General features: G+C 40.7%; 1 protein-coding gene across 7 annotated transcripts in view; it reads left to right on the top strand.

The window, feature by feature from the left end:
- Window positions 1-18,600, top strand: part of STK3 (serine/threonine kinase 3) — a 305,298-nt gene that overhangs the window by 240,168 nt on the left and 46,530 nt on the right. The window contains exon 12 of one of the 7 annotated variants that reach the window (XM_025265077.3): window positions 18,089-18,269. The exons of the other annotated variants lie outside the window; for them this stretch is intronic. Coding sequence (XP_025120862.1) covers window positions 18,089-18,244 — 156 coding nt within the window. The 3' untranslated portion in view covers window positions 18,245-18,269. Of the gene's footprint in view, window positions 1-18,088; window positions 18,270-18,600 lie in introns of those variants that run through there. 7 annotated transcript variants of the gene reach the window in all.

The following is an 18,600-nucleotide window of genomic DNA, read 5'->3' as shown; positions in this document are numbered from 1 at the left end:
AAGGAAATTTGTTAGTATGTTCCATTCATGTCAGTCACACAGGCGTGTCCAACTCTTTGTGACCTCACGGACTGCAGCACACCAACTCCCGGAGCTTGCTAAAACTCATGGTATCGAGTCAGTGATGCCATCCAACCTCTGTGTCCCATTCTCCTGCCTTCAGTCTTTCCCAGTATCAGAGTCTTTTCCAGTAAGTCAGTTCTTCACATCAGGTGGCCAAAGTATTGGAGTTTTAGCTTCAGCATCAGTCCTTCCGATGAACATTCAGGACTGTTTTCCTTTAGAATGGCCTGGTTGGATCTCCTTGCAGTCCAAGGGGCTCTCAAGAGTCTTCTCCAACACCACAGTTCAAAAGCATCAATTCTTCAGCGCTCAGCTTTCTTTATAGTCCCACATGATGACAGCTTTCTTACCTGGTCTCTTTTAAACCTGCCTTGTCATAGAACCACCCTGATCTCTTTGTAGTCTGTTTACAGTGAGTTTTCCTGGACAGTTGATTTCAGATAATCCATTTTAGTGTCAAGCCACATGTTGTAATTCTTTACTTAGATATTTCATAACATACCTATATCTGTATGTTGTTGGGAAATTTGGCTCTACTCATCTTGGCCTGCTGCTGCTGAAAGGTTGTTGTTGAATCACACGAAGACACCGGGATTCTTGGCCCCCGGAGAAGAATTCAATCCGGGGCCAGAGACGAGGCTTGATCGCTCAGAGCTTTTGTGTAATAAAGTTTTATTAAAGTATAAAGGAGAGAGAGAAAGCTTCTGACATAGGCATCAGAAGGGAGCAGAAAGAGTACCTGCTTGCTAGTGTTAGCAGTGAAGTTATATACTCTCCAGTGAATCCAAAGAATGTCTAGAGGTTGTAAAGACCTCCCATAATTTACATTTTAAGATAACAGAATTAGCCAGAAGGTTTAATCCAGAGACTGTCCTCAGGCGGAATGTAGAGAAGGAAAAAAAGATTTGTCCTTTCTTCCTCCTTGAGAATTCCAGACCCCTCTCTCCTTGGGGACCCCTAGACTCCTTATCAACCTGCCTAGGAAATGACTCTCTCATTCCCCCCTTTTCTTTTAGGAGAATTATGTTGCCTAGGGAAAAGGGGCGTCGTTCTCGTTCCATAACTGCTTCTGAGCTGACAAGGGACATTGTCCCTAAATTGGTGAGGCAACATATTCTCCTAATCCTCATATTGAGGATATCTGATCCAGGGGCCCCAAATAGTAGTTGGAGGAAGCTGCAGCAGTAGCAGGAGTTTGAGCAACCATTTGTAACTTAAAAGCTTTCAAGCGGCTAGAAACAAATCCAGTTATACAGTTACAGATGCAGGCAACATAGTCATTAAAACAAGTTAAAATCGAAATTAAAAGTCACATTATGTACATAGTTTAAGTGCAAATTGTTGCACCAGTCCATTTTAGGGTTGGTAGATGTCATCAGATGAAGAAGAGGCATCGCATGTGATTGTTGTCAAAGGTATTCACAGACTTGGAGAAAGTCTTTTCCTTGAAGTGGAGATGTCCACCACAGGAAGCCTTCCACTGATGAAGAGGGGAGTGCTCCACAGACCCAGCAGTTAGACCGATTGTGGAATGCAGCGCAGGAGTGAGCCAAGGACAGGAAGGCGTTGTGTTGAGGATCAAACGGCAGACTCAGGATTTTTGGAGTCAACAGAAGTAGACTCACATAGATTATCAGGCCCATCCGCTGCCCTTTGCTTAACTCTAGAGCTCGGGTCAGAGCCACAGGCTCCGCTAACTGAGCACTGGTTCCCTGGGGGAGAGATTTTGTTTCCAAAACCTGTTCAGCAGTCACCACTGCGTAACCTGCTTTACGCTTTCCATCCCAAACAAAAGAACTGCCATCTGTAAATATTTTCATGTCAGGATTGTCTAATGGGGTATCCTTTAGATCCTCCTGAGCGGCATAGTTTAAAGTTAGGAATTGAGAACAATCGTGATCAGGTGTTTCATTTTCCTTCTCAGGAAGGAAAGTGGCAGGATTTAGATTTCCACAAGCTTTACGCTTAGATACTGGTCCTTCTAACAACAATGACTGATATTTAAGAAGCCTACTGTCTGTCATCCAAATATTAACCTTAGAATTTAATATTCGACTCACATCATGAGAAGTCAGTAAAGTAAGGTTTCGTCCATTAATTATTTTTAAAGCTTCAGGTGCTAATAAAGCTGCTGCCCTAATTACTCTTAGGCATTGGGGCCACTCACGTGAAACTACATCTAATTCTCTGCTTAGATAAGCAATAGGTTGCTGGTGAGGCCCTCGGGGTTGTGTCAAAACTCCCAATGCCACACCTTTTCTTTCAGTGACAAACAAATTAAATTCTAACCCTGTGGGCAAGCTCAGAGCTGGAGCTTGCAGGAAAGCAGTCTGAAGAATCTTAAAAGCCTTTTGAGATTCTGGAGACCAAACCAGTTTGTCGGTTTGGGCCTGCTGAGTTTCAGCTATAAGTTTATATAAAGGCCGGGCAAGTTCCCAATAACCCGGAATCCAAATGCACACAGTAACCTGTGATTCCCCAAAATCCTCTCAATTGTCTTAAAGTCATAGATAGGGGATGATTTAGTGTAGGTTTAATTCTCTCAGGGCCTAGGCCCCTAGTTCCTTCTGATATGATTAGGCCCAGATATCTAACCAATTGTTGACAAAGCTGAGCCTTTTCTCTTGATGCCTTATAACCACAGCCTGCCAGAAAGTTTAAGAAATCTTCTGAGGCTTGTGAACAAGCTTCCTCTGTCTCAGCACAGAGCAAAATATCATCTACATATTGTAACACCACCACTTCAGAGCTATTAAAGTTTTGTGGATCCCATGACAAAACTTTGTCCAAATAAGTGAGGACTGTCACGAAATCCCTGGGGCAAAACTGTCCAGGTTAACTGAGAAGCTGGCTGCGTAGGGTCTTCAAAGGCAAATAGAAATTGACTTTCTTCCACCAAAGGCACTGAATAGAAGGCATCCTTTAAATCAATTACTGAGAAATATTTGGCTCGTTCAGGAATTTCAGACAATAGCGTGTAAGGATTAGGCAACATGGGGTGTAAAGGAACTACAGGCTCATTTATTATTCGTAAATCTTGAACTAGTCTCCATTTACCATTCGATTTCTTTATACCCAAAATAGGAGTGTTGCTAGGACTGTTACAGGGAATTAATAGTCCCTGCTCCTTTAAATTTTCGATGATGGGTTTTAACCCTTCCTTAACCTCAGGTTTCAGTGGATACTGCTGCTTATGTGGGAATACGTGCGGGTCTTTGAGCTTAACAACTACAGGAATAGCATTTTGTGCTTGGCCCACAGATTTTCCATCAGCCCATACTCTAGCATTTACATTTTGTTCGACTAAAGGGAGAGGAAGGGAGGGCTCCATATTCATGAAAACAGAGGCATGGACCTTGCTCAGTATATCCCTTCCCAAAAGGGGTGAGGGAGATTATGGCACAATCAGAAACTCGTGTGAAAACAGCACAGAATCCCTGTTGCAAGATAAAGAATAAATGAAATAATACCTTTTGGCTCGTCCAGACAGTCCCATTACGGAAGCGGATCGGGAAGAAAGTGGGCCAGGGGCTTCAGTAAGCACAGAATAAGTTGCCCCAGTATCTAAAAGGAAATCGACGGATTGGCCCCCCACAATTACTAATACCTGGGGTTCCTCAGGTAATTAGGACGGGAGCTTGTGTGGGGAACCTTGGGCACCTTCAGTCCTGATTGTCTTGGGAGTCCGACCCCGGAGACCTACGCCTCTGGGGGCAGTCTCTCTTCCAGTGTGGTCTTTTGCAGACCAGACTTGGAGCCCAGGGCGGCTTAGATGCCTGAGGGCAATCCCACTTGAGATGCCCCTCCTTTCCACAGTAATAGCAAGCCCATCCCTTTTCACCTGGGCCCCTCTGGGCATTTTTCTCAGGCTGTTTAAGAACGTTTTTCATAGCCATGGTGAAGGCTTCCGCCTTTTCCTTTGTCTTTTTTTGCCTTTCTTTCTTTTCCTTATATTCCCTACCATAATAGACTGAGCCAGTTGTAACAGAGTATCTAAAGACTGATTTGGTCCATACGCCTGTTTTAATAGCTTACGGGGGATATCTGGAGCCGACTGAGTGAGAAATCTATCCTTTAAGATCACTTTTCCCTCTTCACTTTAGGGATCAATCTCAGTGAATCTGCGAAGGGCTTCTCTCAGTCTATCTAGGAATTTACCAGGAGCTTCCTTCTCCTCCTGTTCTGTGTCTGCCAATTTGCCATAGTTTAAAGGCTTAGAATGCGCCTGCCTAAGTCCTTCAAGAATACATCTAACAAAATGACTCTGATCCCATCTTCCTTGAGCTGTGTTGTAGTCCCAGTCTGGTTCTATAGCTGGGACCGCCTGATTCCCAGTGGGGAGGGCAGCTATCTCGTTCTCCCTCTTCCCTACTGATTCATTACCAAGCCATTCATTTCCATAAGCAACCGCTTTTCCCAAAACTCGAGTCTTTGACTCGGGAGTCAGCGTTTGTCCCAAGATATACATCACATCCTTCCAAGTGAGGTCATAAAGCAGAGTAACACCTTTAAAAGCTCTAATATATTTTTCTGGATCCTCTAAATAGTCTCCCAGATCCTCCTTGATTCTTTGTATTTCTTGATAAGAAAAAGGCTTATTAACTCTCACAGACTGATTATTTCTCCCGGTGGGTGTTTCATAAAGAGGCAACAGCTTGTGTGGCTGTTCCTCAGTCTCTCTGGCTGCTCTGCGCATATGATCCCAGGGATAGATTGGAGAAACATGTTTTTCTTTTTCTCTTTGTCTCCTGTCCTCTATCTCATCTCTTACTTCGATGGTCTGAGTTTCTACTGAAACCAGAGTAGTCTGAGGTCGTACTGAGACAGGAGATGTAAAGGAGGGAGCTGAAGGTTTCACGCCCAAATCTATACCCTTAGGACGTAAGTCTGGCATATTTCGCAGAGAAAAAAAGGGCAACACATATGCTACTTCTACCCATTTCCCTTGTTCCTTACAGAACCGGTCTAATTGTAAAACAGTATTACACTTAAGAGACCCTCCAACTGGCCACCATTTGCCGTCCTCCAATGGATACTGTGGCCAGTGGCCATGCAGAATCACACAGGAAAACCAGGTGTGTCTTCTTTAAGCCCTGGGGATCAAATCTATCCCAGTTTTTCAGGATACAGTTCAAAGGAGTGAGGCTGGAACTGTTAGCTCCCATCTGTAAGAGAGAAAAAAAGCGACCAAGGCCATTTTTCTACCAGAGGCGTCCCTCCCTGCTCTAGATGGGGGTATAGACAGACGTTACACCAAAAGCTTTTCCTTCCTGGTCAGACTTAGTCTGTCCCTTACCGACGCATGCGCAGTCTGCGTCCCTCCCAGTTCTACCACTGAGATGGGGTGAGGATGTACCGGGGGTAGACCTGATAGCATCCCTGATAGGATTTGGAATAATTCAACTGGAATTCCATCACCTCCACTAGCTTTGTTCCTAATGATGCTTTCTAACTTAATCCTTAGGTATTGTTAATGAATTTTTAAAGTAAGTAAACATGTATTTCCTCAGCATATTTAGTGAATTTATTATGGGTAACCTTTCAACTATACATATTATTGTATAAGTTTCCCAGGTTTTCTGTTCTCACAAAATATGTAGTCCCTGTGTTAGGTGATTTTATAGACGTAACATTCATTTTCTTGGGCACAATAGTAGCATGTGGTAATGTAGGAAAACATCCTTATTCTCAGAAGATGCATGCTGATGTATTTAGATGTGAAGTGCCATGTTGTTCTGTATGTACTTTACAGTGGCTCAAAACACAAGTGTGTGTGTGTGTGTGTGTGTGTGTGTATGTAGAAAGTAAGGTAAGTAGATACAGTAAACTGTTAACCATTATTGAAGCAAAGCAGAGATTATATATGTGTGTTCATTACACTACCATATTTTAACTTTTCTATGGCTATTTGCAATTTTTATCATAAAGAATTTGGAAAAAGATATATACTCCCTTTCTGTAATTATGCTGGGTTTTTTTGTTAAGGTATGTAGCATTTTAAAATATTTGACCCAAGGCAGCATATATAAAGTACATTTATATTTCTATAGCTGCTTTTATTAGTATTTGCTTCTGCCTTTACCTTTTATAATTCTTATATTTGTATTTATTTTTTTTTGCACCAAACATTATATGTATGATTTTAAGAAAAGTTATACACATGTCCAGATACTCACCACCTAGGTTAAGCAATATAAATTATAATTTCTTAAAAGCCCCTTATGTTTTCCCAACTCTTCCTATACCAATATCCAGTATTCTTACTTTTGTGGTAATTATTAATATTACTGTTCTTTTCTTTGTAGTTATACCAACCAGGTGTATGTTATTTTCTCTTTTTTCATTTATATTTATCTGTTGATTTTTAAAAAATAAATTGTTGAAGTATAGTTGATTTACAATACTATATTAGTTTCTGATGTACAACAGTGATTTGATATTTTTATAATTATTCTCCATTTAAAGTTATCACAGAATAATGCATTTCCCTTTGCTGTCAGTATATCCTTGTTGATTATTTATATTATACATAGTAGTTTGTGTCTCTTAATCCTATGCTCCTGTCTTGCCCCTTCCTTCTTTCCTCTCCCCACTGGTAATCACCAGTTTATTCTCTGTATCTCGAGTCCATTTCTGTTTTGTTATATACATTTGTTTATTTTTTCGACTCCACATATAATTGATAACATAGAGTATATGTCTGTCTCTGATTTACTTCACTGAGCATAATACCCTCTAGGTCCATCTACTTTGTATACACCCTTTTTGGGAATGTAAATTGGTGTAGCCACGATGGAAAACATTATGGAGGTTCCTCAAAAAAGTAAAAATAGAACTAACATATGATCAGCAATTTCACTGCTGGGTATATGTCTGAAGAGAATGAAGACATTAGTGTGAAAAGATACGTGCACCCCATGTTCATAACAGCTTTATTTACAATAGCCAAGATATGGAAACAGCCTAAGTGGTTATCAACAGATGAATATAAAGAAGATGTGAATAGGTGGTACATTATGTACAATGAAATATTACTTGGCAATAAACCAGTATTTATTCTTAAGCAGTATGTTATTTGGTCTTGCTGGATTTGAACTTTATATAAATGGAATTATATTTTGTGTATGCTTTTGTGATTTGACTCTTTTGGTCTAGGGTATACTCAAAAGTCTAGTGAAAGTCGTCAGTCCTGTCCAACTCTTTGCAACCCCATGGACTGTACAGACCATGGAATTCTCCAGGCCAGAATACTGGAGTAGGTAGCCGTTCCCTTCTCCAGAGGATCTTCTCAACCCAGGGATCGAACCCAGGTCTCCCGCATTGCAGGCGGATTCTTTACCAGCTGAGCCAGGAGAGACTGACTGAGGGGGAAACTGGGTCTTGTTCTGATGGGCGGGGCCATGCCTAGTAAATCTTTAATCCAATTTTCTGTTGATGGGTAGAGCTGTGTTCCCTCCCTGCTATTTACCTGGGGCCAAACTATGGTGGGGTTATGAAGATAATGGCGACCTCCTTCCAAAGGTCCCATGCACCTACTGCTACACTCACTGCCTCCAGCCCTGCAGCAGGCCACCACCGACCCACACCTTTGCTGGAGACTCCTGGACACTCACGGGCAAGTCTGGGTCAGTCTCTTGTGGGGTCACTGCTCCTTTCTCCTGGGTCCTGGTGCACACAAGGTTCTGTTTGTGCTCTCCAAGAGTCTATTTCCCAGTCCTGTGTAAGTTCTAGCAGCTCTATGGTGAGGTTAATGGCGACCTCCTCCAAGAGGGCTTATGCCACACCCAGGTCTGATGCACCCAGAGCGCTGTCCCTGTTGCAGTCCACTGCTGACCAGTACCTCCACGGGAGACGCTCAAACACATTTCTGTCTCAGTGTCTGTGGGCTCCCTGGGTCCTGGTGTGCACAAGGTTTGTTTGAGCCCTCTGAGTGTCTGTGGCGAGAATGGGATTTGATTCTAAACGTGAATTCGCCCCTCTTATCATCTTGCTGGGGCTTCTCATTTGCCGCTGGGCATGGGGTATCTCCTCACGGCTGCTTCAGCTCCGTGCAGCCGCCACTCCTGCACTGCACAGAGTTTTATTAAAGTATGAAGAGGGACACAGAAAGCTTCTGACAGAGACATCAGAAGGGGGAAAGAGACTGCCCAGATAATCTTCACAACCCAAGATAATCACCATGGTATGATCACTCATCTAGAGCTAGACATCCTGGAATGTGAAGTCAAGTGGGCCTTAGGAAGCATTACTATGAACAAAGCTAGTAGAGGTGATGGAATTCCAGTTGAGCTATTTCAAATCCAAAAAGATGATGCTGTGAAGGTGCTGCACTCAATATGCAAATTTGGAAAACTCAGCAGTGGCCATAAGACTGGAAAAGGTCAGTTTTCATTCCAGTCCCACAGAAAGGCAATGCCAAAGAATGCTCAAACTACCACACAATTGCACTCATCTCACATGCTAGTAAAGTAATGCTCAAAATTCTCCAACCTAGGCTTCAACAGTACGTGAACTGTGAACTTCCAAATGTTCAAGCTGGTTTTAGAAAAGGCAGAGGAACCAGAAATCAAATTGCCAATATCGGTTGGATTATCGAAAAAGCAAGAGAGTTCCAGAAAAACATCTATTTCTGCCTTATTTACTATGCCAAAGCTTTTGACAGTGTGGATCACCACAAACTGTGGAAAATTCTGAAAGAAATGGGAATCCCAGACCACTTGACCTGCCTCCTGAGAAATCTGTATGCAGGTCAGGAAGCAACAGTTAGAACTGGACATGGAACAACAGACTGGTTCCAAATAGGAAAAGGAGTATGTCATGGCTGTGTATTGTCACCCTGCTTATTTAACTTCTATGCAGAGTACATCATGAGAAACTGCTGGGCTGGAAGAAGCACAAGCTGGAATCAGGATTGCTGGGAGAAATATCAATAACCCTAGATATGCAGATGACACCACCCTTATGGCAGAAAGTGAAGAAGAACTCAAAAGCCTCTTGATGAAAGTGAAAGTGGAGAGTGAAAAAGTTGGCTTAAAGCTCAACATTCAGAAAACGAAGATCATGGCATCTGGTCCCATCACTTCATGGGAAATAGATGGGGAAACAGTGGAAACAGTGTCAGACTTTTTTTTTGGGTGGGGGGGGGGGGCTCCAAAATCACTGCCAATGGTGATTGCAACCATGAAATTAAAAGATGCTTACTCCTTGGAAGGAAAGTTATGACCAACATAGACAGCATATTGAAAAGCAGAGACATTACTTTGCCAACAAAGGTCCATCTAGTCAAGGCTATGGTTTTTCCAGTGGTCATGTATGGATGTGAGAGTTGGACTGTGAAGAAGGCTGAGTGTCGAAGAAGGCTGAGTGCCAAAGAATTGATGCTTTTGAACTGTGGTGTTGGAGAAGACTCTTGAGAGTCCCTTGGACTGCAAGGAGATCCAGCCAGTCCATCCTAAAGGAGATCAGTCCTGGGTGTTCATTGGAAGGACTGATGTTGAAGCTGAAACTCCATTACGTTGGCCACCTAATGTGAAGAGTTGACTCATTGGAAAAGACCCTGATGCTGGGAAAGATTGAGGGCAAGAAGAGAAGGGGATGACAGAGGATGAGATGATTGGATGGCATCACCAACTCAATGGACACGAGTTTGAGTGAACTCTGGGAGTTGCTGATGGATAGGGAGGCCTGGTGTGCTGCAGTCCATGGGGTCACAAAGACTCAGACATGACTGAGCTAGTGAACTGAACTGATACTCAAAAGTATACCCTGCATTCATGAAACTGTAGTTTATGTATTTTCACTGCTATATAGTCTTCCACTAAATGATTTTTTTCCCCTCCGTGTTTTATACATCTGCTGTCTATTCACTAATATTTGACTCATTTCTCACCTTTAGCTGTTGCAGACAGTGCTGCCATGAACATTTTTGTACGTGCCTCGCAGAGAACAAGTGCAAGAATTTCATTATAGTATCTTCTGTGTTAGAAATTGCTGAATAGTAGAATATTTACGTCTTTAACTTTACTGATTGTACACAATTATTTTGTAAAGTGGGTATACCAGTTTACACTAAGAGTACACATTGCTCAGCACTCTCATTAATTTACTATTGCTAGGTTTTGTATGGTCACCAATCTGGTGGCTGTCAAAAGATGTTTCATTACCATATTTCCCTCATCACCAATGGGACTGAATATAGTTTCATGTGACTCATGGCTTTTGGCCATTCTTATTTCCTCTTCTGTAAAGTGTCTGTTCAAGTCTTTTAGTCTTCTATTAAGGTTATTTGTCTTTTCTTATTGCTTTATAGGAACTGTTTATATATTCTGGATGTTTGTTTTGTTTTATTTCAGTTAAATTGCTATGATATTTTTCTCCCATTTTGTCACTTGTTTTTTCACTGTAATTTTTTTTTAATGATAGACGTTCTCAATTTTAATATAATTGGATTCATTATTCTCTGTTAAGATACACTTTCTGGGTCATATTTAAAAGGACATAAATATATCTTGGGAGCAGGAAATGGCAAGCCACTCCAGTATTCTTGCCTAGAGAATCCTGTGGACAGTGGTGGGCTGCTGTCCATAGGGTCGCACAGAGTCAGACATGACTGAAGCGACTTAGCATGCATGCATGCATTGGAGAAGGAAATGGCAGCCCACTCCAGTGTTCTTGCCTGGAGAATCCCAGGGACAGAGGAGCCTGGTGGGCTGCCATCTATGGGGTTGCGCAGAGTTGGACACAACTGAAACGACTTAACAGCAGCAGCAAATATATCTTATTTGTTGAATTCTAAAATTTTACAATTTTACCTTCCACATTGTTTTTAGTTAATAGACTTTATTTCTTAGAGAAGTTTTAGGTTTATAGAAAAGTTGAACAGAAAGTACAGAATTTCAATACTTTCCCTCTCACTCCTCTACTCCCTAGTTCCCCGTATTAACATCTTCTGTTAGTGTGGCATATTTGTTAGAATTGATAAACCAATAGTGATACATTATTATTGACTGAAGTCCATAGTTTCCATTAGGGTTTACTCTTTGTGTTGCACAGTTCTGTAGATTTTTGACAAATGCATATTGTCGTGTGCCTGCCTTTATAGTTTCACATGGAATAGCATAACTGCCCTAGAATCCCCGTACTCCACCTATTTATCTCGCCCTCTGTTTCTTCAAATCCTGGCAATCATCGATCTATCTACTGTCTCTGAAGTTTCTCTTTTCCAAAATATGATTGGAATCATATACACTATGTAGCCTTTTCAGACTGGGCTCTTTCACTTAGAAATATACATTTATATTTCCTCCATGTCTTTTCATGGCTTGATAGCTCTTTTTTTTTTTTTTTTTTTTTCAGTTGCCAGATAATAGTCCATTGTGTGAATGCATCACAGTGTGTTTGTTTATCCATTCATCTATTGCAGGGCATCTTAGTTGCTTTCAGTTTTTGGTGGTTATGAATGAAGCTGCTATGAACATTCATGTGCATGTTTTTGTCTGGACATAAATCAATCACTTTGGGTTTTGAGTTAGATAGGAGGCTGATTTTATAACTGATTGTCTGGCACTGTATACTGAAAAATCCGTTCTTTCTCCACTTTGTGAAATTCTCTCTCTCTCATAGATCAAATGTCTGTATATGAAAAATTCTATTTGCGGGGCTCTGTTCTATCCCTTTAGTCTATTTGTTTAATTCACTATGAAATATCAGGAGTTTTGTTTGTATATACAAGTTGGGAGTTTGGGAGAGACACGTAGGCTGCATTTGGGGAGACATCAGTATATATTTGGTATTCAAAACCATGAGGTCGAATAGGATCTTTAACAGACTCTCCAAATGAATGCATATGTATAGATAAGAGAAAGGAGTCTATATTAGTTTTCTGTGACTATAGAAAAATATGATATCCAGTTACCACAAACAGTGGCTATAAAAAATAGAAATTTGTTTTTTCATTGTTCTGGCAGTCAGAAGTCTTAACTAAGTTTCAGAGGGCTAAATCATGCTATCAGCAGCACTGTGTTCCTTCTGGAGGCTTTAGCAGAGGACCTGTTTCATCTTTGAGCATCTCAAGCAGCATTCCTTGAAGCCTTGATTCATAGCCCCTTCCTCCATCTTTAAAGCTATTGGAGTAGTGTCTTTTCTATGTTACTGTTTCCTACTTCTGTCACATGACCTTTTTCATCTGTGTGAATTTACAAGTGTCCTTTTAAAAGAACACTTAGAATTTCATTTAAGGTCCACCTGTATACTGAACTCATCTCACATGCTAGTAAAGTAATGCTCAAAATTTTCCAAGCCAGGCTTCAGCAATACGTGAACCGTGAACTTCCTGATGTTCAAGCTGGTTTTAGAAAAGGCAGAGGAACCAGAGATCAAATTGCCAACATCCGCTGGATCATGGAAAAAGCAAGAGAGTTCCAGAAAAACATCTATTTCTGCTTTATTGACTATGCCAAAGCCTTTGACTGTGTGGATCACAATAAACTGTGGAAAATTCTGAAAGAGATGGGAATACCAGACCACCTGACCTGCCTCTTGAGAAATCTGTATGCAGATCAGCAAGCAACAGTTAGAACTGGACATGGAACAACAGACTGGTTCCAAATAGGAAAAGGAGTACGTCAAGGCTGTATATTGTCACCCTGCTTATTTAACTTCTATGCAGAGTACATCATGAGAAATGCTGGGCTGGAAGAAGCACAAGCTGGAATCAAGATTGCCGGGAGAAATATCAATAACCTCAGATATGCAGATGGCACCACCCTTATGGCAGAAAGTGAAGAGGAACTAAAAAGCCTCTTGATGAAAGTGAAAGAGGAGAGTGAAAAAGTTGGCTTAAAGCTCAACATTCAGAAAACGAAGATCATGGCATCTGGTCCCATCACTTCATGGGAAATAGATGGGGAAACAGTGGAAAGTGTCAGACTTTATTTTTTGGGGGCTCCAAAATCACTGCAGATGGTGACTGCAGCCATGAAATTTTAAGACACTTACTCCTTGGAAGAAAAATTAGGACCAACCTAGACAGCATATTGAAAAGCAGAGACATTGCCAACAAAGGTCTGTCTAGTCAAGGCTATGGTTTTTCTAGTGGTCATGTATGGATGTGAGAGTTGGACTGTGAAGAAAGCTGAGCACCAAAGAATTGATGCTTTTGAACTGTGGTGTTGGAGAAGACTCTTAGGAGTCCCTTGGACTGCAAGGACATCCAACCAGTGCATCCTAAAGGAGATCAGTCCTGGGTGTTCTTTGGAAGGAATGATGCTAAAGCCGAAAGTCCAGTACTTTGGCCACCTCATGAGAAGAGTTGACTCATTGGAAAAGACTCGGATGCTGGGAGGGATTGGGGGCAGGAGAAGAAGGGGACAACAGAGGATGAGATGGCTGGATGGCATCACCGACATGATGGACATGAGTTTGGGTGAACTCCAGGAGTTGGTGATGGACAGGGAAGCGTGCTGCAATTCATGGGATCGCAAAGAGTCGGAAACGACTGTGCGACACTGAACTGAACTGAACTGTATATTGAAGGGTAATGTTTCATCACAAGATTATTAAGTTAGTCACTTCTACAAAGTCTTGTAAAGTCATATTCATAGGTTCCAGGTATTAGGACATGGACATCTCGGGACGCCTTTAATACAGCATACTGCAGTCTTCCCTGTGGTCCTCAAGGATTCATGTCTGTCCTCGTGCAAAATACATTCACCTCAACCCAACATCTCCAAAAGTCTCAGCCCATTACAGCATTCACTCAGAGCCCCTCCTCTGAAGGATCACAAGTCCCCAGAATATCATCATCAAAATCAGGTATTGTTATACTGTAGGCATGATCCATTCTGGAAGAAAATTCCTATCCGTCATGGACCTGTTGAACTAGGAAGCAAATGATCTATTGAGATCATCAGCCCCCAAAATACAATAGTGGCACAGAGGCATAAGATAACAGTTACAAGTATTTCAAAAAGGATTCAGTGGAAGGAAGAAAAGACTCACTGGTCCCAAGCAATTTTGAAATTCAGTGTTGAAAATCTTACTAGGTTTCAAGACCGGAGAGTAATCTTTTGTGACTTGAGGCTCTGCCCTCTGGGTCATTTACTCTACTCTCTGAGTCACCCTTCCTTTTTTTTGAAGGGTAAAGAAGTTGTTTTAGCTCGGCTTCCCTAGTGGCTTAGTGGTGAACAGTCTACCTGAGGTGGGTTTGATTTCCCCTGGAGAAGCAGGTGGCAACCCATCCCGGTATTCTTGTATGGAAATTCCATGGACAGAGGAGCCCAGCAGGCGACAGTCTATGGGGTCGCAAAGAGTCAGACATGACTTTGCTACTAAACAAGTTTTATTAGCCTGTTTACTGCTTGTAGAATTTTGGAAGTTTAACAGTCTTCCTTCATTTCATCCTATTCTTGTCCTTTTTAAAAAAAATTATGTTTTAATTGTAGGGAAATTGCTTTATGATGATGTGTTGGTTTCTGCTGTACAACAATGCAAGTCAGCCAAAATTATACATACAGCCATCCCTCTTGAACCTCTCTCCTCTCCCTCCATCCCACCCCCCTCAATCATCACAGACCACCAGGTTGGGCTCCTTGTGTAATATAGCAACTTCTCACCAGCTATCTATTTTACACATGATAGTGTATATGTGTCTATGCCACTTTATTTGTCCCACTCTTTTCTTCCCCCACTGTATCCACAAGTTCATTCCCTACATCTGTGTCGAATTTGAGTCATTCTAGTGAGGTGAATGAACCTAGAGCCTGTTTTACAGAGTGAAGTAAGTCAGAAGGAGAAAAATAAATACTGTATATTAACACATATATATGGAATCTAGAATAAAGGTATTGATGAACCTATTTGTAGGAGAAGAATGGAGACACAGGTGTATCCTTGTTCTTTTCAATCTGAGCAGATAGTATTTCTGCTGGTACAACATTCTCAATTTATTTGTTTATGGTTCTGGAGGTCAGAAATACCAACTGTTTTATGGGACTAAGTCAAGACTTCAGCAGAGCCAAACACCCCCCCCACCCCCGCCCAGAGATATTAAGAGAGAATCTGTTTCCTTGCCTTTTTCAACATCTAATTACTTCTCCCGTCCCTTCTTCTTTGTGAAATCTCCTTGTCACTTCCTCCTGTGGGAACACTTGTGGTTACATTCAGGGTTTATCTAGATAATTCAGAATGAGTTCCCTGTCTCTAGGATTTTAAATTAAGACCCTCAGCTTAATTACATTGCAAAGTTTTTGCCATATAAGGTAGCATTTACAGGTTCCAGGAATTAGAACATGGTATCTTGAGGGATGATTATTCAGCCTACTACAGAGTTAAGGGCTGGGCCCGAGAGCATAGCAATGTTAAAAGTTTGAGGAGAAGAGAAGGAACCAGCAAAAGAGTATGAGAAGGAACGATCAGGGAGGTAGGAAGAGAGCCAGGGGATTGTGGTATCCTGAAGGTTAAGTGAGAAAAGTGTCCTAAAATGAGGGAGTGATCAGCTAAAGCTCAAGATGAGCACTGATCCCTTACTGTTGAATAGTTAGCAACAAGGGAGGTTATTACTGATCCTGACAGTTTAAGTTCATAATAAATTCTTGAAGTGAAAAAGATCCTCCCTAAATCTCAAAAAAAAAAAAAAAAAAGATAAAAATTATTATAGTAACATGAAATAATTACTTGTTTTATGAAGGGCAAGGCCATGTTGCACTTTGTATAGTTTGTACCACAGTGGGGGTTTTCACCTCTTTTCAGGGAAACAATTTAGGTGTGAAGACATCTTTTAGTCATTGGAAGCCTTATACAGTTGACCCTTTAACAACAGAGTTTGAGTCCACTTATATGGAGATTTTTCTGGATAGTAAATACTACAGTACTACACAGTCTGCACTTAGTGGAACTCACAGATGCGAAACAGCATTTATAGAGGAATCTTGGATGCAGGGGGTTTGCTCTAAGTTGTACACAGGTTTGCACTGCATGGAGGGTTGGCCCCCCTACCTCCTGTGTTGTTCAAGGGTCAGCTGTACTTCCACATAATCATATGTTTCTTCCCTAGAAATGTAGTTTGGTCATTTAATATTCTAAGTTATTTGTGTGTGTAAGTAATGTTTTCAAGGTTCAACCATGTTACGCTGTATATCAGCACTTCATTCCTGTTTGTAGACAAATAATATTCCATTGTTTGAATGTACGGTATTTGGTTATCCATTTATCAACTGATGATTAGATTATTTCCACCTTTTAGTTATTATTAATAATGTGGCTGTGAAAAATTTTGTGCAGATTTTCATTTCTCTTGAGCGTGGAATTGCTAAATCATGTGACAATGCTAGGTTTAAGCTTTTGGGGAACTGTCAGACTATACTCCAAAGCAGCTGCACTGTTGTAGATTCCCATCAGCAGTATTAAGGGTTCCAGTTTCTCCACATGCTCATCAGCACTTGCTATCATCTATATTTTGATTGGCCATCCTAGGGGGTGTGAAGTGGAATTTCATTGTGGTTTTATTTGTTTACATTGGATTTTTTATTGGTATTTCCCTTATAGCTAATGCTGTTAGTATCTTTCATATGTTTATTTTCTATTTAAATATATCCTTTGAAGAAATGTCTATTCAAATCCTTTGCCTATGTTTTAATTATGTGGTTAGTATTTTTATTGAGTTGTAAAAGTTTTTTAATATATGCTATATCAAGTTGGTCTTCAGGTCTATGATTTTCAAGATTTTCTCCTATTCTGTGGGTTGTCTTTTCACTGTCTTACCAGGTCCTTTGAAGCACAAAAATTTTTGATTTTCATGAAGTTCTTTTTGTTCCTTTGTTTGATTGCTTGTGTAGAAACTATTGCCTAAACTAAGATCATGAAGATTTGCACTTATGTTTTCTTCTAAGAGTTTTATAGTTTTGACTCTTACGTTCAGGTCTTTGATCCATTTCAGGTTAATTGTTACATATGATGTGAGATAGAAATTCAATTTCATTCTGTTGCTTGTCCGTATCCGGTTGTCCCAGCATCATTTGTTGAAAAGAATATTCTTTTCCTTATTAAGTGGTCTTGTCACTCTTCTAGAAAATTGGTTGACCATAAATGTGAGGAATTATTTTTAGATTCTTAACTCTATTGCTTTGTTATATACACTTGTCTTCCTACCAGTACCACACTATCTTTTTTTTTTTTAACTTGTAAATTGGAAGCAACTTAGATGTCCATCGACAGATGAATGGATATAGAAGTTGTGGTACCTATATACAAAGGAATATTACTCAGCCATAAAAAGAACACATTTGAGTCAGTCCTAATGAGGTGGATGAACCTAGAGCCTGTTACACAGAGTGAAGTAAGTCAGAAAGAGAAAAACAAATATCATATATTAACACACATATGTGGAATCTAGAAAGAATACTGATGAGCGTATTGGCAGGGCAGTGGTGGAGATGGAGACATGGAGAACAGACTTGGGAGCCCAATGGGGGAAGGAGAGGGTGGGGCGAATTGAGGGAGTGGTGTGGAAACACCATCTTGATTACTGTAGCTCTGCAGTAAGTTTCGAATTCAAGAAATGTGTCCTACAATTTTGTTGTTCTTTTTCAAGATTGTTTGGGCTATTTTAAAAATAATTTTTTGTTAAAAAAAATAAAATAAAAGTTACCATCTTAACCATTCTAACTGTACAGTTCTATAATGTTTACATTCATTGTTGTGCAACCATTCTCCACAACTCTTTTCATCTTGCAAAACTGAAATTCTATATCCATTAAACAACTCACATTTTCCCTTCTTCCCAGCCCCTGGTAACCATCAGTCTATCTTGTCATGTTTCTATGAATTTGACTCCTTTAGATACCTCTGACAATTGCTTGACCGTGTAGTATTTAACTTTTTATAATGGGTTTATTTCACTTGTATAATGTCCTCAAGGTTCATCTGTGTTGTAGCTTGTGACCAGATTTCCTTCCTTTCTAAGTCTGAATAATGTTTCATTGTATGTTTTGGCTATTTTTAATTCTATGAATTTTCATATGAATTTTAGGATGAACTTGTCATATTCTGCAAAGAAGTCAGCTGTGATTTGGTAGGAATTGCATTGACTCTCCGGAGAAGACAATGGCACCCCACTCCAGTACTCTTGCCTGGAAAATCCCATGGACGGAGGAGCCTGGCGGGCTGCAGTCCATGGGGTCACTAAGAGTCAGGCACAACTGAGTGACTTCACTTTCACTTTTCACTTTCATGCATTGGAGAAGGAAATGGCAACCCACTCCAGTGTTCTTGCCTGGAGAATCCCAGGGACAGGGGAGCCTGGTGGGCTGCGGTCTATGGGGTCGCACAGAGTCGGACACGACTGAAGCGACTTAGCAGCAGCAGCAGCAGCATTGACTCTCTAGATTCTGTAGATCAATCTGAGGAGATCATCCTTAACAATATTGTCTCCCAACCCATGAACATGGAATGTCTTTACATTTATTTGGAACTTCTTTAATTTCTCTCAGAAATGTTTTATAATTTTCATAGTATATTTTGCACTTGTTAAATTTATTCCTA

Source organism: Bubalus bubalis, chromosome 15 (assembly GCF_019923935.1).
Source record: "Bubalus bubalis isolate 160015118507 breed Murrah chromosome 15, NDDB_SH_1, whole genome shotgun sequence".
NCBI lineage: Eukaryota > Metazoa > Chordata > Mammalia > Artiodactyla > Bovidae > Bubalus > Bubalus bubalis.
The sequence above is the reverse complement of the archived record's forward strand: the minus strand, read 5'-3'. Positions and strand labels throughout refer to the sequence as shown.